The sequence below is a fragment of the Desmodus rotundus genome, chromosome 2 (assembly GCF_022682495.2).
Source record: "Desmodus rotundus isolate HL8 chromosome 2, HLdesRot8A.1, whole genome shotgun sequence".
Classification (NCBI taxonomy): domain Eukaryota; kingdom Metazoa; phylum Chordata; class Mammalia; order Chiroptera; family Phyllostomidae; genus Desmodus; species Desmodus rotundus.
The window spans coordinates 35,879,119-35,903,315 of NC_071388.1; the positions used below are offsets into that span (position 1 = coordinate 35,879,119).

The 24,197-nt window shown below is 35.8% G+C and overlaps 1 protein-coding gene across 9 annotated transcripts in view; it reads left to right on the forward strand.

The window, feature by feature from the left end:
• The window catches only part of NAALADL2 (N-acetylated alpha-linked acidic dipeptidase like 2), a 1,136,857-nt gene that overhangs the window by 485,959 nt on the left and 626,701 nt on the right, over positions 1-24,197 (forward strand). For all 9 annotated transcript variants that reach the window (XM_053918088.1, XM_053918087.1, XM_053918089.1 and 6 more), the window contains one exon: positions 866-1,367. In XM_053918088.1, coding sequence (XP_053774063.1) covers positions 874-1,367 — 494 coding nt within the window. In that variant the 5' untranslated portion in view covers positions 866-873. The remainder of the gene's footprint in view (positions 1-865; positions 1,368-24,197) is intronic.

Below are 24,197 nucleotides of genomic sequence, written 5' to 3' on the forward strand. Positions count from 1 at the left end.
ATACCAGTGGGTTACTGAATACAGACTGAAGACCACTTGTAGTTAATTAGCCTAGTTATCCTAATACCACACTGCAGGATACAGCAAACAGTCATCCAAAACTGTGGGGGAGGAAAACCTCCATCTGCCATTGCTATAGCAAGGTTATGAAACCAAACTCTCCTAGCCTGGCAAAAGGCTTCCTTTTTTGGATGGATGCCAGCCCAGAGTTTTATTTAAAGTTGAATGAGTTAGGCCAATTCATGTCATTAATTCCATGGAATTATCTTGGTCGTCTGGGGTAGCCTTAATGTTTTACAGTCCTTCTGATTTCTCACAACTATGCAATGTACCGTATCTTGCTTGTATTTCTGTAGAGTTGCTACTTCATTTAGTTGTTCTGCCTATTCTTATTCTGAATTTTATTTTAAAATTAGCTCTTGCAGTGTATTATCCCAGGGTCTTTTATTTTTTTCCCTTAACCTACCAAATAGGAGTTTTATTGCTTCTGCCCTTTTTTTCCCCTTAGAAGTGATTGTGAAAATGAGTAAGCTTAAATTTTTCCTCCCTTGTAATACATTATCCTCAATACAACTGTGCATTTGTGACCTATTCTCCTGACTTCAAAGGTTAATAGTGTGTGTGCATGTATGTGTGTGTATTGAGTTCTCATAAACTTTTCCACCAAGTATCTTCTTTTCCTATAATAACATCAATAGAAAAACATAATTAACTTATATGTGATTTTTCTATAGGGACAATGCATTTCTGCTGATTATAATCACTGAAATTTTATGGACACATAATATGGTGTATTGTTTTGTTTTCACCATGGAGGTTTTCTTTGTTGTTTATTTTAAGGACTCTACTTCTCTCATTTTCACAGGTAAAAAGATGGCCTATCGAAAGGTCAATGCAGACCAAAGAGCTCCAGGACATTCACAGTACTTAGACAATGATGACCTTCAAGCCACTGCCCTTGACTTAGAGTGGGACATGGAAAAGGAACTGGAGGAGCCTGGTTTTGATCAGTTCCAGCTAGATAGTGCTGAGAACCAGAACCTGGAGAATTCAGAGACTGTGGACCTCAATCTTGATTGCATTCAACCAGCAACTTCACCAAAAGGCAGGTTCCAGCGACTTGAAGAAGACGCTGACTATGCTACCCATTACACAAGATCTGCACCAAAGAGCAACCACTGCAACTTTTGCTGCCTTTTAAAAATACTTTGCACAGCCATCATTTTATTTATTTTTGGCATTTTGATAGGCTATTATGCACATGAGAATTGCCCTTCAAATGCTACTTCTTCAGGAACCCTTGATCATCAGTTATACCAAGAGATTCTCAAGACAATCCAAGCAGAAGATATTAAGAAAACTTTCAGGTAGGTAGAGAAAAAATGGATGTTGGTGGGAGGTTTTACCTGGGAAAGATGTTTCAGTGAGTATTGAGCAGGTAATTTTGCCATAGTTCAAAGATAATCTTGCAAACCGAGAGACATAACTTACCAGCACACTCTTCACAGGGGGTTCATATTTTCAGATTTATGATACAGTAATACAAATTTATGATTCTGTTTTATTAATTTATAATAAGAACAATGACTACTATGAAGACTAAAACATGTGAGTCAGTGCATTTTTTCCGTCTTGGGAAGCCCAAGTAAGCCAAATTTAGATACAAAGACTGCTGGATATTCATGTAATAAAAACTAAGGCATTAGCCATAGGATTGAATTTTTAATGACCTCAGAATAAAGCAAACCTGATTTATGGGCAGAAGTAAAAGCTTGCTATCGTCAGGAGCTAAAATGAGCACTGGTAGTCTTCGGTCTCCTGCTTCCCTGAGCTTCCCTGAGCTTCCCAATGAACACATTTGTATTGAAACATACTGGGTTCTAGATATCAGGCAATTCTAAAAACTCATCTCTCTTCAAGTTTGCATATGACTTGCTTCGCCACAATGTGTTGACCTTTACATTAATGATAAGACAATATTATTTATCAGGCTTTAATCTGAGCTCTTCGGAAAAGCTTCGTTGATGTCACATAATCAGTGGTAACTTGAACGTTTTATTGTTTGATATATTATTGTCATATATGTTGTTGTAAAATGTTCCTTAGTTTACCTGTTTAGTGAAGTGAGGAACTGGAAGGGGATGATTAGATATTGGTTTCCACACGTATTTTCTGTATTTGCTGAGAAGAGACAGTTCCAGATGAATCATACAGATGTTATTTGTAGGTGGATGAAGAAGAGGATTACTGCTTTCCAGGATATTCTTTCTGGGTTACATGACTTATTACAGCCAAGATGTTGGCATGTGTTCATTTCTAGGGATTACCTAGGGAGCATGTCCACTGAAAATGCATGGTTTAATCTATGTGCTGAAATATCGCTTGTATTGATATTGGTGAGTTATAGTTCTCTTCCAGAGGATCGTGTCTGAGTTACTAGTAGGAATTTGTTTTCTACACTCTTCTGCGTCTGATACCCACTGTGGTATAAGCATTCTTTACCATGTAATATGCAAACAATCACACTTCCCATGGTATTTCTTAATGTAAAATTGTTTATATTGAATTGAGCTGAAAGATAGCCATTGTCTTATAATGAGTGATTCTATGCATCAGGATCCAACCAGGACAAGAGAAAACTCACTGAATATGTAAAGCAGAGGGAATTTAAGTAGGACAATTAATCTACCAGTGATGAAAAACTGAGAAGCTAATCTGGGGACACTGAGGTAGCCCAGAGATTAACAACAAAATGAAGCCATTACTAAACCTAGGCTGGAGGGACAAAGATTCAGAATAACTTGGCGGAAATTGGAACATTCTGCATTCATAAGTATAAGCATGTGGGGGTTGGGGGTGGAGGGAATAGTGTGTAGCCTCATCCAGAGACACCACTGAAGACAGAGAGAGAATAGGAAAAACCACAGCTTCTCCCATCATCCTCCTGCCCCACAGTGTCCCACTGTTGTCCAATTGGCTGAACCCAGCAGGAAGGCTGCTGACTCAGAGCCTGTAAAACTCATCCTGGTGGGCTCAGCTTATCTGGGCAAGAGGTCTGTATAACATAGGGAGCAAGGATGATATTAAAAGAGAGAGGGACAGACAGAGAGACAGAGAACAGAACCCTATGAAATTGTGTCAACTGTAACTGCATTGTGGACATTCATTATACACTAAAAGTATCTTCTAGAAAAGGATTGGTGGATTTAAAGTCTTCTTAATTTTAAGAATAATTATGTTTTTACTGAGAAACTTCTTAGTTTTTAATTTATGGACATAGTGAGTCTCACAACCTAGCCTGCTTCCGTTTACTTTGGCTTTTAGCAAGTTCAGAGTCAAATTTGTATTGAAATAATAAGGAACTTAATAGCATGCATTCATTCCATGTACTAACTAGCCAACAACGTCATTTTCTCTCCTTATATTCCTTGGCTTTTTTGCTTTACTTATTTTTCTTCACTATTATAGTTATCTTTAAAAATTGACTCATGCCCTGTTCTCATATAGGATGTTTGTTTTAAGTTTAAAATGGATAATTAAATTAAAAATCATTATTGTTCTTAGATTAAGAGTTGCATGACAGTAAGGCTTATACGCTCCTCTTAAACTCAAACATCAACAACATATATATTTCAGTTCTAGCTACAAAAACCTAACCACTGACTGTTATACTTCCAGGCAGTATTTAGTGGCTGGACACAGATTCAAAATTATGTCAAATAGTCAGTTTTTTCCCTATTGCAATAATAGATTTTTTCCTTAAAAATAGGTTTGGTACAAATATGTTTAGAGTAACTTTCTCAAAAAAAACATTTCCTCATCCAAAAACAATTACTCTCAAATAGCCATGATAACCGCATGCCTAACTATGACTTCTTGCATTTACTAAGTCATCGAACATTAACTGTCATAACAAGTTCCTACTGTAATTTTCCATCAATTTATGATCAGCTTTGGCTTTCCATGGCCAACTATTTTGTTCATCAATTGCTATCCTTCATTTTTTTTAGTGGATCTCCATTTCTGCCCATGCTCTAAAGCTATGTTAGCTCTTGCAAAACATCCTAAGAGTTGTGAAATATAAAATACATTTTTTAATAGATTAGGCTACAGATTCCATGAAGGACTAGATCAAATCTGGTTTATCTCCATTAGACTTCTGTTGTCTAACAAGCATGAAATAAGTATTTCTCTAAGGGAGGAAATAAATGCATAGATAAGTGAGAAACAGACCTGTGTTTAATTGCTCACATGTTATAAATTTGAAAATTATGTTGCTTCCTATCTTGATTTTTCATGTAATTATATTCAAAAATTTATGAATATAATTCTTATTTGTAATATAATTATAAAATACTATTTTCTATTATATAATTGTATGATACCCACAGCATATGCAATGTTCTGTTTTTAAATAAATAAAAACTCATGTCTAGCAAGATACTGTAAAAATGTGAAAGTTGATGTCTCAGTTGAAGACAATTCATAATAATTTCAAATTAGGTTCAGCATGCAGAACTTGAATTTTTTAAAAAAGGATAGAACCCTGAGATGATCACCCAGTTATAGCCTATGAGAGATAGGAGGAATCTAAGAAACAGAGTGAAAAAACAGGATTTTTGGAGAGATCTACTAGTGGTGTTGAAAGTCTCAATCTTTTCTCAAGGAGGAAGCCTAAAGTCCTGCAGAAAAAAGGCTCAGTAAAACTACTTTGAAAAACTTGATACCAATTCATGTAGAGCATTTTACTCCCAATAAGAAATCTAAGTGGTAAGACTTGCACTGGTTAGTTGCTGATGAAAATTCAGCTAACGACTCCTGCGAGATTCAGAGAGCATCATCCTACTTCACAAGAGTATCAAATCAGAACACTGTGCTCCCATTTTCTCTATTTCCAAGTCTCCATTTCAATCTTGGCAGTGTCAGGAGCTCTGAGGGATTGTAGAAACAGAAAGCAAATAAAAACTGATTCTTTTTCCGTATTTGACTCCAGACTTCCCAATCTAGACATAGTTAAAAAGTGGAAGACAGTTCAAAGTTCTGACTCTAAAATGACACAGATCACTTTAGAGTATAATCCCAGCAGTGGAATTGCTGAGTCAAAAGGCAGTTCCATTTTTAGTTTTCTGAGGAAATTCCATACTGTTTTCCACAGTGGTTGTACCACTTTGCATTCCCATCAACAGTGCACTGGGGTTCCCCTTTCTTCACAACCTCGCTAGCTTTTGTTGTTTTGTTGCTTTGATTATGATGGCCATTCTGACCAGTGTGAAGTGGTATCTCACTGTGGTTTTAATTTGCATCTCTCTGATGGCTAGTGATGCTGGGCATCCTTTCATATGTCTCTGGGCCCTCTGTATGTCTTCCTTGGAGAAATGTCTATTCAAGACCTTTGCCCATTTTTTTTTTTTTTTAAATTGAGTTGTTTGTCTTCCTGGAGTGGAGTCATATCAGTACTTTAAATATTTTGGAGACCAAACCCTTGTCTATCATTGGTAAGTGTATTTTCCCATATGGTTGTTTCTCTTTTCATTTTCCTGATGTTTTCTTTAGCCGTGCAAAAGTTTTTTATTTTGATGAAATCCCATTTATTTAATATATCCTTTTTATTTCTTGCTCAAGGGGACATATCGGTGAGAATATTGGTGAATGGAATATCTGAGATTTCCATGCCTATGTTCTCCTCTGGGACTTTTTATGGTATTGGGACTTATATTTAAGTCTTTTATCCACCTTGAGTTTATTTTTGTGTATGGTGTAAGTTGGTGATCGAGTTTCATTTTGTTGTCCAGCTTTCCCAACATCATTTGTTGAAGAGGCTATTTTTACTCTATTTTATGCTTCTGCACCCTTTGTTGAATATTAATTCACCATAGAGACATGAGTTTATTTCTGGGCTCTCCATTTGGTTCCATTGATCTATGGGTCTGTTCTTATGCTAGTACCAGACATTTCGACTACGTGGCCTCGTAATATAGTTTGATATCAGGTATTTTGATCCCTCTTACTTTGTTCCTCTTTCTCAAAATTGCTGTGGCTATTCATGGTTGTTTATGATTCAATATATGCTAAGTAAATGAGCCAGGTGGTGAAAGATAAATACCATATGATCTCACCTGTTAGTGGAACCTAACCAACAAAACAAGCAAGCAAAATATAACCAGAGACATTTAAATAAAGAACAAATTTATAGTAACCAGAGGGGAGGGAGAAGAAGGATAATGGGGGAAAATAGGGGATGGGCCATCAAGGAACATGTATAAAGGACACATGGACAAAGTCAAAGGGGGTAAGTTTGAGGGTGGGAGGCAGGTATGGGTGGGGCAGGGGACATCACGGGGAGAAAAAGGGAGACAAAGGGAGACAACTGTACTTTAACAATAAAAAAACATTAAAAACATAGGACTTATTTAATGTATGCTTTTGGTGGCTTTAAATAGTAAATACTTAATAATTTATGTTTACTGTAAGCCTCAAAACAGGAAAGTAGCCTCACAAAATAATCTATAAATAATAATTATTAATTTGATTTTTTTAAAATTTTTTATTTTATTTTATTTTCCTTTGAAAATGGCTAGGGGCTTTTAATCTCTAGGGTTTAGCCTTTGCTTTTCCTAGACTATCTACTCACCATGTTTATCCATCTTTCTTCAAAATGGTAGGTATTTGTGAGAATTTTGGAGCTTTTCTTGACTCACATTCTTTCTGAAAATAACTTCCAGATGTTATAATAGAATTCTTTCCTTGGTCAAGATTTATCAAAGTTTATGGTGTGAAATTTACTTCTAACTGATTGGGTTTCAAGATACGGCATCTGTAGACAATCAGCTTCAAGGACCTTCAGAGCCATAGTCCTCTGATTTTCATGTACATGTTGAACAACCAAGGCGACTTAGCTCTCTTTCCATCTGCACTACTTTTTGTTTGCCTTGTTGTTTCTCTTTCTGATACCAGCTGCTGTATGTATGGCCCAATATATATTTGTCCAATTCCTCTTCCCAAGAAAGAAATATGATTATTATCCTTTGTAGAGTGAGGGATATTTGTGGCTCTGTCAAATGCTTATCCCTAGTCTAAACAGCTTTGGCCAGTTGGAATGCTGGTCACCTTGTATAAAACAGACTTAACTAAGACTATAGAGAGAGCTCTTTAACTTGAAAGGAATTAAATGAGACAGGCCAAATGTTTAATTACTATTGTATGATAAAGTCACCAATCCTTTATATTGTTAAATGAATGACACTTATGTGTGTGTGTATATGTGTGTATGTACACTAAAGATCATAGCACGTTTTTTGAAAAGGAATTTTTTGTTCTTGATTATTCTATTATAGTTGTCCCTAATTTTCCCCTTTGCCCTCCTCCCAGCCCACCCCCCACTCCCACAGTCAACCCCTGCACCATTATCTGTCCATGTCCATGGGTTATTCATATATGTTCTTTGACTAATCCCTTCCCCTTCTTTCCACCATAAACACATTTCTGAACAGAGTAAAGTATGTTGAAAACATCAATATTTGTTAGCAAATAGAACATTATAATAATAAAGTATTTGAAGTGGATGAACCAATGAGGTTAAGTATAATTTGAATGCAGGAATATATTGCCTTTTGACAGCTGTACATGCTATGAAAATAGTGAGAAGAAAAGGAGAATGTGTGTTAGACCCTAATTATGATCAATATGGTATCTTATTTTTTAATGGGAAGGGCATTACTATTTTTCTTACTTAAAAGTACAATCCATACAGAAAGTTACAGAGAATAAAGTAACTCTAACACCCATAATTCTACCACCTTCTTTTAGCACTTTCTTTCTATATTTGCCTGTCAATCAGGAAAACTGTATTATGCTGTGTATATTGCTTTGATATCTACTTTAGAATTATTTTCACTTACAATATCATTAGAACCATTTTTAAAACTAATAAATATAGTTTAAATCATTAAATAAACATACTGTTGGTATTCCACTGTATAGACATCATGAATTTAACTTGTTCCTTATAAATAGACATTTAGGTTGTCTCTCCAAATATTCTTATATATTGTCTTTGTGTGCTTATTGAATTGTTCCCTTCTGATAAATTCCTGGAAACATATCACAAATTCAGGAAGTTAGAATTTGTTTAGTTGTACAATTTGTATTGCTAAAGTGCCTTGTAGGGCCATTAGCCTTTCAGGTTCTCATTATTGTTTGTTTTGATTGGCCAAAGATGATGTTAGCAAACCTTTATATATTAATTGACCATTTGTTTTTCTTTCTGCATGTATGAACTACTTTTTTTTTCATTATTTTATTTTGTTGTTGTTCAAGTACAGTTGTCTGCCTTTTCCCCTCACCACGCCCCTCCATCCCAGCCATCCCCACCTCCCTCCCCTGATTCCACTCCCCGCCTTGGTTTTGTCCATGTGTCCTTTATAGTTGTTCCTGAAAACCCTTCATCTTTTCCCCCCCATTATCCCCTCCCACCCCCCCGATTACTGTCCATTTGTATGAACTACTTTTTAAAGTATGTTCCTCATGACTTTGATAGGTTCTTTCTCATGGCCTTTACAGACTCAGAAAAAAAAATAATGTAATAGTAAAATAATCTGCCACTTTGTGTGTGGTAATCCATCTTTCTGGATTTTATTTAGAAAGCACATTTTATTTGTTAAAGTAAATAAAATAATACAACAAAATCTCTAGATATTTATCTATGTTTAATTGTCTACTTTATTTGGACAGGAGAAATTAAAATTTTAGTCACTATCTGGTTTGGTATGGCAGTGAAGCATGAGTGAAGTTATACTGTAAAGTGGTCTTTATCAACATTAAAAACAGCATATTTTCATATCTAGTATTTAACTCTTTAAAAAGTTTAGGAAATGCTATAAATTATCTTTATCAGGACCTTGATGAATGAAACCTTATATGGAAATCTAAACAATATTCAATATTGTTTTAGATAGGGGCATATTTTAATAATTACTTAAAAATTAATTGAAATGAATTCTCAAATCAAATTTATTTTGTGTTCTTTCTGAAATAATGCTTTTAAGGATTGTTTTCTTCTTCTAGCTCTTTTCCTCTTTTATTTCTTTTTTCTCTGCTTCCTCCCCTTCACTTCCTTTTAGCAATGGAAGTATATTTCATAGTCACGTGTATAACTTGAGTGGTACACTTTGCAGTTCCAATGAAACCTTGCCATTGGCACTATTTAGTTAGGTTACCTGGCTTTAATGACATGAAACTAAAGGAATGACAAATTTGCTTCATACTTTGTGCTGCTTCCCGTTTTATGTTCCCTTCATGTCTATGCTAATCCTAGCACTCTTTTTCACTGTGTTCAGATCTTGCCACAGAATCCTTCTCAACCAAGCACTTTTGGAAGCTTTCACTAATTGATTAGAAGTGCACCAAAGGATTTGTACTGTTATCTCTATACTGGATCACATTCTTGTCCTATGTTTTCCCCATTCTGGATTACCTCATAAGAATTAGTTTTATTTACATGGCAGGATGGATTTCTCCCCTCTGTAAAGGGCACACCCCTACTTTTACCAGGCCAAATAACTGCAGCAAGAACCCTAGACTAAAGGCTACCCTATCCTGCCAAGGAGGCCAAAATCTGGGGACCCTACTTGTTAGCGTCTACTATGTTTTTATGATTCTTCTTAAACTAAGTTGGTCACCTGAAGGAAGGAAGTCTCTGTTCAAACTACCTAGAAATAAAACATATAATTTGCTCTAAATGTAATTAAATCTTTGCTTACCTGCTCTAATTTACCATCCCTTGACATAAGAAAGTAAACAGTGTTATGCTCCTCTGCCCTGTTCTTTTAACCCAGACACTAGACGTGCTTCCTTGTAGAATTATTGTCTCTCCTGTGCTCAGTCTCTTCATTCCTTTCCTCCTTCTATTCCCCATCTATGACTCTTGTTTACTTTATTCTATTCAAGAACTGTGATGCTCATTTTACCAAGGAATATACAACCATCTAGCATCTTATTCAAGAAAGCTGACAACTACACATTCTCTCCCGTCTTAATGAGAAGGCATGGGCATGATGGCTTAGAGAGAAGCAAGCTGAGGAGTTCATGGGTTCCTGGAGGCACATGGACTGTTTTATATTTATCAGAACACTAGAAGGACTCATTTAATATAAATATTTTTTTCTCCTCTGATACCACAGAAGTGTATTTTTTCTGTTACAATTTTATACAGATGTGAGGCTTGATGATGGTGATGCCATCAACGACTGTTCTTCTCCAGTCTCCAGCTGTACTTCATAACCATCTTTCCGTTCTTCCTCTGTCTTATGTATTTATTTTTCATCTCTATTTTCTCTACCCTTCATGTTTTTTGAGAGTAGGAAGTTCGGGAGTAATGAAGAAGGCAATGAAGCAACTGGCATTTTAATTGGAGAAGAAGATATAAATATACAGCAAAAGGGCACATAATTCAATTTATGCAAATAATAATAGAATAAATTTGACAGTAATGGAGTGATGGTTCCTAAAGGAAGTAATTATCTATTCTATCATTGATATCTCCAGATAACAAATGGACATTGTCTTGAATTTAATCACAAAAGAAATATATAGGATAAGATTTATTTAATTATGCATAGTATTTTATTGCTTTAGCTTTTAGATAAAACAGCTGCTTCACCTAGGGTTTCTCAGTGTTGTGCAGAATGACATTAATTCGCTTAGCTGACTGGATCAACTCACAGATGAGAACTTAGCCCTTCCAATTCTTAGGCATTTGGCCAGAGAAGATCAGAACCCAACAACAGGATGAATAAGGATTGATGATGGAGGGCCCTTTGACTGCAATGACCTTCTCAATCCTGACCTGTTCAAATACTGTGCAACCTTTGAGGCCTGACTCAGGTGCTTACTCCTCCATGATGCTCTTTGTCCTCCCACCAGTTGAGTTCTCTTACTCTTCCCTTGCAACTCTCAATACTTCATTTTCTCTCTTTCTATTGGCATGAATCACTTCCTACTTTGCAGTGGAGAAGGAGGACTGAGTCTGACAAGGCACTTGAGTGTGATAGTATGCAGAAACTAAGTAAATCTTCACTAAGAGATAGAATGAACCCAGAATGCAGACCTTCTTGATAAAGCCTTCACTTCCATGTAGATTATCAATTATTTTTAAAAGAAAAAGAATGTTCAGATGGCCCCCAACTTACAATGGTTTGACTTAGAATATTTTTGTCTTTATGATGGTGCAAAAGCAATACATATACATTAGGAAGAATACTGCAAAATTTGAATTTTAATTCACTTGCATGCTAGCAATGTATTTTAAAATACTGTCTCATGGTGCTGGGCAGGAGCAGTAAGATGATTTTGCTTAACTGTAGGGTAAAATAAATGTTCTCAGTGTGTTTGAGGTAGTCTAAGCTAAGCTATGATTCTCAGTAGGTTAGGTGCAGTAAATGCATTTTCCACTTATAATATTTTCAACTTATGATGGACTTTCAGGATGTAACCCCATTGTAAATCTAAGAGCACTGGTATACTTCTAGTTATTCATGTATATTATTGAAATTTGAAATTAAAGTCATACATAATATATTACATGTATATCAGACATTTGATTTTTGAACATACTTTATCTGCATTCTCATAGCATGTACTAAGAAAGTTGATTTTGAAGGTAGAGGATTTTCTTTTCCTTGTGTAAACATGTGCTGAATGTCTACTACATTTCATCTTTAATGATATTCTATTTAACCTATTTAGTATTCCCTTTCCATACAGAAAACATGAAAGTAAAAATTTCACAAATGGATATTTCCATGATCGTAGGTTTATGGAGGTACAGAGTAGATCCCATCACAGGTCTTTTCATGCCCTGCCATTTCAGGAAGAGGTTGTTTCAGTTTAGGTTCAGCTCTCCCCCAAGGCTTGACTTGCTTTCTTCCTTCTCAATAACCAAGGAAATTTAAAGAATGTACTCTCTTTCTCTCTCTCATTCTCTCCCTTTGTCCCTATACCTCCACCCCTCACATTAACACAGAAATTATTTTATCCTGAAGGTTATATACTAAGATTAGTGTATGTACTTTCCTAGTAAGTCATTTGTTTTTCTTTTTTTCACTGCATTTACTGAGAGAGGAAGGGAGAGAAGGGGGGTAGAAAGAGAGTGAGATCAATGTGAAAGAGACATGGATTGGTTGCCTCCCCTATGTACCCCAGCCAGGAACCAAACCCACAACCTAAGTTCGTGCCCTCACCTGACTGGGGATCAAGCCTAGAACCTTTGGGTTTATGGGATGACTCTTCAACCAACTGAGCCACACTGGCCATGGCACATTGCTTTCCCTTAATTATTTTCACTGAATCTATCTGATGTAAAAACATCAGGACTAAGTTGTTAAGAATTGTTAAGAATCAAAATGCAGAAAGCCTTAGTTTTTTAAATTTGATTTGTTTGAAGTCTTAGTGGGAGGGATGCATTTTATATTTTTAGATTACTCTGTTGCAGATACTATGTTCTATGGTCAATGTAATATTTCCATCATATATAGTAGGGTCATCTGTGTTTACTGCCTGCCTATCCTGAAAGTTGTTCAACTTTAAGGCTTGTTAAAATTTTTTCTTACATCTTGTGTGGCATTGAGTAGAACATGCTTTTCATCCATTCACTTCTTGATCTTATTCATTCCCCAAAAAGGGACAAGATCAGTCAGATGTAGTACAAGGGAAAACAAAGCTTTTATTTTGAGGATTAAGTGTATCAGTTTTCTGTGGTTTCACTTGATTTCCCAACACTCTTTCAATAGAAGAGTTGGTAATGATCACATTGAGTAAAGTATAACTTAAACATGGAAAGATTAGGAACTGATTACACACTTTTCTCTTTCATGTTCCTTTCAATGTCAATGAAATCAAGATTTAAATGGCATACAAGACCTTTTGAGACTTGCAATTTGAAAATCTCAATGTGTGTCTTAGAAATTAAGCAAGATATTTGAATATTGAAGCTTAAAGTATTAATTCCATATTCTCATAGGGTGGCTTACAGAATAAATTTAAATTAAAATATATGTGAAATTTGATTATTTATGCAATATTTATGAAATAAAATTAAGTGCTTTATTACAGTCAGTTGAAATGGATGTTTCTAGCTGCTAAAACTAAAATTGGCTGATAATTCAGATACCTAAAAATGGATGATAAACACTTTCTCCCCACTGGGCATCCTGGGAAACTATCAGAGAATAGGGAGGTGATTTTATTTTCCAAATTTGAGACACTTATCTATAACCACAGTGTGATAGTTAATTTTATGTATCAACTGCTAGGCCACAATGCACAAATGTTTGGTCAAACATTATTCTAGGTGTTTCGGGAAGATCTTTTATAAATGAGATTAGGATTGTAATCCATAGACTTTTAGTAAAGGAATTATCTTCCATTATGTGGGTGGGTTTCATTCAGTCATTTGAAGGAGGAAAAGGGAATTCTACCAGCAGACTGCCTTTGAACTTGAGCTGCATTTCTTCTCTGGGTGTCCAGCCTACTGGCCTAGCCTACAGATTTTGAACTTACCAAGACTCCAATTGTATGAGCCAACTCCTTAAAATAAATTTCTCTGACTCTGCATATACTTCCAGTTAGTTTCGTGTCTCTGGTGAACCCTAACTAAACATACATGCAAATTTAGGGAACATAAATAAGCCAACATAGTTTGGCTATTATTTTTGTTTTTATTTTTAATATAGAATAGTTTATTCAGATGTCGGGATCAAATATAGTAACATGAAACATTGATGCAGATTTAAAATGCTGATGCCCATCTTTAACCTTATTTTATTAATTAATAAATTTCAGATTTTATTTTAATATAATGATATAAAATTTATGGAAAGATAGAATTTGAATTTATATTCTCTGTGTCCCACATGCATTTCACATAATTTTTAAAGATACCTAATCATTTTCTTCAACTTATTAGATTGTGGCATCAAAATGTAGTCAACTCCCCAGGCAAAAATGTACTTTCCAAATTTTACAAAGTGTCATTCTTATGGGGAAAAAAATGGCATGGAAGTTCCCTTTTGTTTCATTATAACTGAAGCAAATATATTAAATTTTATATGCCTGATTTGGGAAATCAGTTTCTGTCTTCAATAACTGATTGTGTGTTATAGCTGGGTCCTTTACAAATGAAGTGCACTTCTATTGCTTAAAAATTGCTTTCCTGTGCAACATGATGTAGTAATGAATTAAATCCAAATGAGCCTTATATTCACAATGTCATAATATGTAACTCGTCCCCTGTGGAATTTTTTTATTATCTAATACAAGGCAGCTAATGTCATTCTCTCATGGCTCACTTCTCAGAAGGGTATGCAGCTTTCAATTTTAGAAATAAAAAAAAAGAAAACTATGATTTGAGATCAAATTACCTTTTTAGAAACTCTCTAAATCACAGAGAGCACCTTAACATGTCTCAAAATATGCAAATCAAATTCTGCTAGAACAAGAAACAAAAGAAGTAGTTTTATTTCTATGGAGTACATTTCTGTCTGTGAGAGAAAAATGAAACTGAATATTTTTCTTTGAACAAAAATGTGTGCAGGTGGTTTTTACTTTCAATAAAAATAAAATAAGTGTGGGCGTTTTCTCTCTATTTCTTCACTTGGTTTCATCGTATTAACTCTATTCTGTAGGGAACAACTTGTAAGATCAGATTGTACCAATATTGTAGTTCAGGCTTCTACCTAGATTTAAAAACTCTAATTTATTAGCCTGATAACTTTTGTAATTTGACAAAACACATCAGATATTCCCTTATTAATAGCTGCCTTAGTTATGTCTAGGTGGCATATTGGAATTTAACCGTTTTAAAATATGTGTTGCTATTTTATGTGGGCAAACAGTAGAGGGAGAAAATATTTATTTTAGTTCAGTGGGGCAGTCAGGATAAAGACGTCAAAAGTCACGGACTCTTGCTCTGTGTGGCTTCCTTTGTGTTCTTCTCTCGGCCAAGGACCTTGCAGACTTTTTCTGCATCTCTCTCGTACACCACTGCTCAGCCTGAGTCAGCTGCTGCTTGTCATAACACACGATCCAGATGCAAGCCTTCATTCTACCTTGTCTTATTTTAAGTAGAAAACCTAAACTCCTATAATATCTATTTCTCTTGGTTTAAAGTGTTTAATTATATTTTAATCAAATAAAATATGAGCACTTTATCTATCTGTATAAAAAAGTACTAGGGAGTAAGATGCAACACCAAAGCTATACACTGTTATGTGGAAAGGAGTCACCTCAACTTTCCAATATAAGGGTTTGTATTGTTTTTAATCAAATTTATATTCCAATTTAAATATAACACTGCTAGCTTACCATCACAAGACTTATTTGAGACACCTTTTAAAACCAGTGCATTTACTCATGCCTGTATTTATCTAGCAGATGTTCATTGGGGGCCTACTGAGTACTGGGCTAGAGACAACCCAGTGAATAAGACATAAAACATACTCGTACTTATGGTGTTTATGTTCCCACTGACCAGAGGTGACGGGAACACACCCATTTCTGTAAACTGAGTATAATGACATCAAGTTGCACATTGTAGTAAGAAGGAAGGGAGGGAGGAGGGAGGGGTAGAGAGAGAGAGAGAGAGATCATAAGAGAGTGACAAGGAGAGAGGGAGACAGAGAAATTGACTAAAACTTCAAAAGTCTCCAGAGCTTAATTATAGGTGAAGCAGTCAGTTCGATTTCAAGTGGACACTTACTGCTTTCCAGCAGGATGGGCCATTGCTTCTGTATCTCTAACCCAGGCTGCCTGTGGAACTTGGCAGTCAAGTGGCAGGTTCTTCTCCTTCTTCTTGTTCTGGGACTAACATAGAGTTCTTTCCCTATTAATCTAGTTGCTTTTTGCTACCACTTTGCAAGCAAATGAGGAAACCAAAGAAACAAACAAATGAACGAAATCATTTTTAAAGAGTGAGTTCAGCAGGGAGTGACAGGCGGGAAGAGATAGTGAGATTTGACCACTCTCCGATTTCTACTTACTTGCAATATTTAACTTTTCCAAATAAGAAGCACTGTGCTCCATTGGTATGTCTCTTTCAAATCATTGAAGATAGAGTAACTTAGGTAAAGTTAAGATTTCTCTTCTCAAAACAGCCTCATCTCTAAGGATTTCTCTTCTCAAAACAGCCTCACTTCTAAGGATTGTCTCATTACTCTCAGCCCTTTGTCGTTGTTTTCACAAATTTCACAAAACATACACCACTGGTATGGTAAGAGTAATAAGAGAAAAAAAAATCTTTCTTACAGCTGTCTTATTCTGAATTAACTACTTTAAGAATGATTTGTTAATTCTGGATTCCTGAATTCTTAATTCTTATTTAACGAGTTGCAATCTTTTAAAGGAGTTGCAGTTTGCTAATTATATGCAATTATGGTCTGACACCCAGTGGTGTATATTAACTTCTTAAGGCTGCAGGCAATATCAGTGAAGAGAGTTGCTTTACAGACATGAAAATTAAACGGAAATTTCACATGGATTTTCTTAACATCTACTTAGACTGCAGTGTCAACCCTTCAGATGTATAGGGACTGAGCATTGGAAGGGGTCCTTGCTGTAGCCTTTTTTAATTACCTTTTGGCAGAAATATCCAAAAAAGAGAAGAACTGCGGATCAGAGGATTTGGTAAGGCTGTAGGAGTGGGTTCTCAGAACTGAGGAGCATTCTCTGTGGAACCACGAAGGTGGAGATGATAGTGATTGCTGCTAACAATTTTCATTCCAGTGATACAGTTCTTTTCCTGTGCTGGAAATAGGTGCAGACAGAATGGCAGGCAGTATTCATATGAAATATTAGTATCATACTTTGTAAGCAGGAAAAAGAAAGTTGGGCACCGTGGGAAATGTCACTTTGGAAAAATAAGTTGCTGATTGGCTGGCGAAGAAAGATGTGTAAATGACACAGGATGACAAAAATTAGGAAACCTAGACAATAATTTGGTGTGAGAGAAACAAGCATTAACAAAGTGAGTGAAGTTTTTCTAATACCTGGCGACTCAGGAGAGGACTTCTGGATTAGAAACGTAGGTTAGAATGTAATCCAGAAAGGCAGTGCTACTGTGAAGATGTAGTCTGTAATTTTTAGAAGGAAGAAGAGGGGCTCCAGCATCAGCTAATGGGAGAGTCAGTGGAAAGCACTGGAGAAACAGCAACTCAGCTGTTCAGATCTGAAAGGCCCCCCTTTCATAGCTTGTGTGGGCTGTGTACAAGCATTGTGATGAAGGTGATGATTTGCTCTAGGGAATATTTAACCAGTCTGAGTGTGGGAAATGAAATAAGCATGTGAAGAAGAATCCAGAGAAAGCTGCAATACTTAGCAGAAAACCAAACACACGCCTAGGTCTCACTTGACCTTGGAAAGTTATCCAGGACTTTCCAGAATCTATATGGAAATTGTATACTCAGTGTTTGATGGAGGTCACACAGCATTTTTCTGTGGATTAAACTACTTAATATAATAATCATAGGAGTGTTTAGGTCTAGTGTTCCTGATATCCCCCAAACTTCTGGGAAATAGGAATATGCACCTAGAGCTATTACTGAAGTTAAATACTAATTCAGGTGCTATAATAGTAATCTAGTGTCAACCTAATCCTTTGTAGGTAGCTATTAACAGCTTGTTTGGGAAAATAAAATAATTTAAATAGAGTTTCCATTTGCTCCTGCATTAGTTTCACCCCGAAGCTATTGCTTACAGCTCAGCTGTGGTCCACAGACAACCTGAACGCAGGTCTCCGCGCAGCATTTACACTCATGGTTGTCATGATTCAGTGCTACCGCCTCCTCCAGGCAGGCAGCTGGGAAAGGGTAAGTATGGCTCATTCCACACACACCATTATTTCCTGCAGGGCCACTACTACACTTCTGTCTGGACATATCATATTCTTCCAAAGATTTGAAGTCAGAGGAATTTATATCATAGCAACATAATTTAGAAATAGAACTGGTCTGCCAGGGACCAAATCCCACCTCCACTATGTTCAGCTCTGTGGTCTTGAGCAATTTCTTCAACTTAGGAGGCCACCGTTTCCTCATTTCAAAAAGTACTTAGATAAGGGCCTAGCAGGTAGGACACAATATTATCTGCTTTTTGCTTTTATTGTTGTTTTTGTTAATAAAAGGTCTTTAGTCATTCTCCATTGGCAGTTTCTCATTGGCCACCATTCTTCATTGGCTGCTGCCTTGGAATGTGGCCTGGCTCATGTGTTTTTTCTATCTTGTCTCTCCTCTCAACTCTCCTCTTCAAAAGTTTATGGTATTTTTTTCTTGACTTCTTCCAAGTTATGCTATTTGAGTCTCATCTTCCATATTCTAAGTACTCTGCTAAAACAGACTTACTTCTCTGAGAATGTCGATGTCAGCCAAAATAATACTTTTTTGTATCAACTACATGATCATATTTGTAAAGAAAACTGTATCCCACTTAACAAATAAAGTAAAATGCCTTGAGTTTCAACATATGCCAAGTGAAATTCAACTTTCCTACTGAAAGTCACAATCTTCTTTTATGATGTATTATAGCAGTAGGCATATAGGAACCAGAAATTCATTCTTCTTAAGTCATATCATCAAGGCACATTAATGGCTATAAGTTACCCAGAGATGGTAAGTTCTGGTTGTACAATTATAAACAATTTGGTTTAATTAAAATATATTTAATACCTGCTCTATACACAGCATTCTGTTAAATGTAAAGCATAGTCATGCAAGGATGGTCACACAAAGATGAATAGATCCTCTAGGAACATACACTCTTTTAGGGGAGATTTATGTGTGCACATTTATATGTGACTATAAGACATGGGAAAATGAGTGTAAAGGGTATAAAAGCTGTGGGAGAAGGGGAAATACCTTCTGGAGGGGTAGCGTCTATTAGGTCTTTCCAAAAAAAATAGGCACTGAAGGCTGGAGTGGGCCAGATAAATTGATATGTGAGTATGAGGTGTGACTTCCGGAAAGCTTCAACAAACGCCCTGAGGTAAGTAAATGAAAAGAGGTGAATTAGGATGGCTAGTGAGTGAACACTGTTGACAAAATTACTTTGTGAAAGAGAAGTCTTGAGAAGTAAGGATAATTTTATGGAAGGCTTTGGAGCAAACTTGGTAGAAGTTTATTCTGATACAATGAGAAATTGTGAAAGGGTTCTGATTAGGAGAGTTACAAGACCAGGTACGCCTTCATTACCCTTCACTTCCTGAGGGTAGATGAGAGACAGAGACTGGAAACAGGAAAGGCAGCACAGGGATGGTCACAGATGTCATCCTAGCCACTCGATGAATGCTGGTCAGATGTGCAGTCGGTGAGGTGGGTGCTCGTGGAGCGTCGTGAGCAGATGTGCACACAAAGGCAGATGCCGAAGTGAGAGGCATGGTACACACAACTGATTTGATGTCTCCTGCCCAATTTAGATTAAAATTAAAATTCTCAGGCTTTGGGATTACAGCATGTATATCTCTGGTTCTTATCAAAAATCTGCCTGTATCTTTAAAAGTTGTAAAATTTTACTGAGTTACCAAGGGAACAACTGAGTCTGTGATAGTGTCATAGATACTGACAGGGGACATGAGACCCCAGGGTCAAAGATAAAAGGAGCTCACTACAGCATGGCAAACAGCATAAACATCATTTTTACATTTCTTCAAGCCCCACTTCCACAGGGTGATAAAAGAGAGCAAGTTGACACCTGAACAGACAGTAGCTGTGTTACAGACAGGAACCCTGAACCTGGAGATCCAAAGTCTTTTGTACTGGACAGGAAGCATCCCTGTGTATTTTGCTCCTGAGGAGATACTGTGTTTGTCTTACCAAGGCTGTAAACAAACCTGAAACTTTCTCTGGAGGAAACACTCTCTCTCTTCCAAAGCTGTTTGTGATATACACGTACTTGGAAAATCTTCCTGAGCAAAGGCGATCTGTGGCCCTGCTCACAAGATGTGCAGAAGTGTGGGAAGTAGTCTCATGAAGCATCAAGCTTCATCTTGGGTTCCGATTTTTCAGGGTTTAGCAAATGACTTCAGTATGTTAAATACCTGTTTCATGTAGTAAGTAGGTAGTTAGGAGTGGATTTCTCAGAGGAGTATGGCTTTTTTCTCAGAGGATAGGCTTTTTAAAGAGCAGAAGGTCTTTTTAAAGAGAGAAAAGTACACCCTAATGGAAGGCGGTGTCATATTTGCAGTAACACAGACATTGAAAAAGTACCATTGGAAGAAAGAAGGATTTTCGTTAGAGAAATGTTATATCATGTGGGTGTGTCAGTAGTGCTTCCCACACTTGGATGCAGCTTCAAAGCAAAAATGAATTCGGATAAGTCAAACCAAAGCTGAGAAAAAACCTGGGACAGTCTGGAAGCCAGGGGAATGCTAATATTGGAAATAGGATTTTGACACAGAGCACCCTGTTTACTTTAAGAACTACATAATATTATTAGGCCAAAGTAAATCTAATTTATCTTTTATTGTTCTGAATATGTATATATGCATATATATTTTCTAAATGTATGCTAAGCATATGTGTTGTGCTCTTACTTTTCTTAGGGTTATTTTGGGCATTAAAAATTAGCTATTGTTATGATACAGCAATGAGCCATTACTAATCACCATGTGGCAATTAAAAACAGGAGAGCAGACTGTTAGATCTAAATCAAAATTCTAGGGTGTGCTCTAAAACCCAAGCCTTTTAGCTGCAGTTGAAATGTCACAATAATGCATTGGGACTTACAAATTGTTAGACTGAAAAATTATGCCTAAATTTTTAAAATATTGCAAAGTTAATAACTACGTAGTGTTTCTCTTGTGGGGTGGGAGGCTTAAACAATTATGATATATAAGCAATGAGGAAATTTCCAGAGCAAAATGTGTTGGCCATAGTAATTATTTCAGCTTACTCAAATCAGAGATACTTTTTCATACCTGTGGTTTTTTTCAGCAATTAGTTTATGATTTTAACTGATCTGTCTTCCTTCTGAAATTTTTAGTTTAAACTAAAATGAATTTTTGAAACTAAAGCATCTATAAACATGGTTTTAGATGAAAAATAAAGATGTGAAAATGTGATTCACTAAATAGCACAAAATCTTCTATTTCTGTTAAGTTACTTACCCTGTCATGGTATCTTACTTATTAGAATTATATATTCAGAAGGAAATACATGTTTTCTATTAGTTGTTGAAGTTAATTCTGATTCCTAGATACAGACTTTCTGTTCGTTACAGAAGCACTTGCCTCATTGCTTCACAGCCTTGCAAACCTGCCAACAAAAACTTCTTTATTTAGTATTTGTATCCCATTTGTTATGCTTGTATTTTTTTCTTTTTAATTTGTTTCAGTCAAGCTTCCTTATAGATGTGCCAAAGGTTAGGTATATTTTCTTGACATATTGGCACTGAAATCTCTTCAAGGCACAGGGTGATTAGCATATACATTGACTTTATTTTTATTTGTTCAAATACAAGATTCTAATAAAAACACTTTTAGGAGTTATATGTAAAACCCTGAACACTTGCAAATCACAGATTATGTGCTTGTCCTAACAATACTTACATACCAAATCTGCAAGTATAATGTTAGTATAAAAGAGAATACCTTTAATAGCAAATGTAAAATTCTTCTAAATAGAAAATGAATTAAAAATTATCAACTTAAAATGTATTTTCTAGGAATATGTGTTGTGAGAATATGAAGGTCTTTAAGTGAGGGAGAGATAATGGATGGTATTACTGCTTTCAATAAGATATCTGCTTATTTTGCTTCTTTTAAGTCATTATTTGAGAATTTCAAAATTTTGGATAGCTCAAAATGCCCTCCCAAATTTCAGCAGCCGCTATAAAGAAATTAAATGAACTAAAATGAATTGCCTGACTTGTTTGAATATCAATGATGAGTATGTTAGTGAAGCTTGGGTCATCAAAAATATAATAAATTTAATGAAATATAAAAATAATAAAATACATAAAAGCAGCCTTGGTAGCTACAGTGAATTATGACTTTGTAATCACAGGGCATTGTCGTACCACACAGGAGACCGCGACTTACTCGCTTGTCTCCTTTATTCAGGACTCTACAATGTCTAAATCAAAGTTTCTAGTGCATTTTTAAAAATGCAAGTTATAAAGGTCTGCAGTAGGGTTCTGGACCAGTGAGCGCTGTCAGGGTAGATTACGGTCCCACACACCCTCTGCCGGAGCAAAATCATGAGGAGTGGAGAATGACACCAGTCACCCACTTATCTCCTACGATTGCTGCTCTGATGATATTGATCCTTCCTGTGGCTTCTTAGACTGAAGATTATGGCTTAGCTACAGAGATATAACCAGTTGTTTAAAGTGGGCTCTTAGTACGGTCCAACTTTTACCTCCTTGGCTAAGATGTGCTGGTCAATAGCTATCAAGAAATTAAATCATTGCTTATTATAACATTTGAGGGGTTTAATAATTAGTGTACATTTATTTTGTGTCATTTAAATAATATACTCAAATTCTTAAAGTGTATTCACACATTTATTTAGTGGACATTATTAAGCACATTCTTATAGTGCAGAAGATACTGGGGCACAGACAATTTAAAAGTACAGATGTAAGTTAGGATTCCTGGTTTCAGAAAGCTCAGAGATTATCAGGAAGTAGGAAATGGACATTTTTGATGAATGATTACATCATTCATCAAAATTATATTTGACTAACTAAAATGTGACATAACCAAGCATTATGGAACTAACAACAAGGTTGTAAATAATAGGGATAGCTTCCTAGAGGGGTGAAGAAAATTGAAATGAGTTTTTAAAGGAGTTTTCCTCCTGGTAGTGTGGCTCAGTGCTGGCCTGCAAACCAAAGGGTCACTGGTTCAATTCCCAGTCAAAGCACATGCCTGGGTTGCAGGCCAGGTCCCCAGTAGGGGGTACATGAAGGGCAACCACACATTGATGTTTCTCTCTTCCTTCTTCCCTCTCTAAAATTAAATAAAATATATATTTTTTAAAAAATAAAGGAGTTTTCCAGGCAGAGAAAAGAATAAAGTGTATTCCAGGTATAAGACAGAAAATTATAGTTATATGGACTTTAGTTTCATGTGATTGGAATGTAGGCAATATGAAGGTAAGATAATTTGAGAAAGAGGTGGGGGAGGAGGAGGAGAAGACGGAAAGGGATAGATAGACACATACATATATAAATAGACAGATAGATACAGTTTTCAGTCAGATTGTGCAGGGCCTTCTTAAAATGGTTTTGGTTTGTTTTTCTTTATTTTTAACCTGACAGCTGAGGGGTCACTTAATAAGATACATATTTTAAAACAAGAACAGGAAACAATGCTGAGGATGTAGATTATATGAAGAAAACATTAAGCCAAGGTGAGGCTGTTGCAATAATTCAAATTATTGCTTGCTCCACTATTGAAGGTTGAATCAAAGCAAAATGCAGGGAACTTGAAACAAGAATAAATTAAATGATATTGGAGAGGTAGCATCAAAAGGATTTGCTGCTTTGCTTGGTTCTTCCAATTGTACTTTCCTGACTCTGAGTAAAAGATAGTTTTAAGTTTGATCATATTTGTTTTCTAACTTTTCTGTGTAGTCATTTAACAACTATTTCCTGGGTGCCTACTTTAATCAAAGCCCAATGCTATGGATGATAATGTAATTACAACCCGTCTAATGTGCAATTTTTGTGACATTAAAAACATAAAATATTATCAAAACAAATCCTCTAGAAGATACTGATTTTTAAACAGTGTTTGTAGAAGCATCTGGTCTTTTATATTCAGCAGTTTATGCATTTGGGACCTGTTATTAAAGCAGAGAGCTTAATCTCATAAAAAAAGAAGTCTGTTGTTCTACTAAGCCAGTGTTCATGCAGTTCTAACCAAAATGACAAGAGTGAAAGCCATTAAAAAATAATGCTTGAAATCGATCAGAGATAATGAAATTGCATTGGCCCAAGTATTAATCAATTTTAATAATTGTGTGTTACAATGATCTGGCAATAAAAAGGCTGTTATTTTCAATTCAATTCATTTAAGCTATGTCTACATGATTGTAACACAACTGGTTGAAAAGTGTAGCCATTTTGACCCCTGTGCTATCATCTATCTAATCAATGACCTTTTTTTTCTTTTGCAAATTCCAAAAAAATAGTGAGTTAGCTAATTAGTTGCT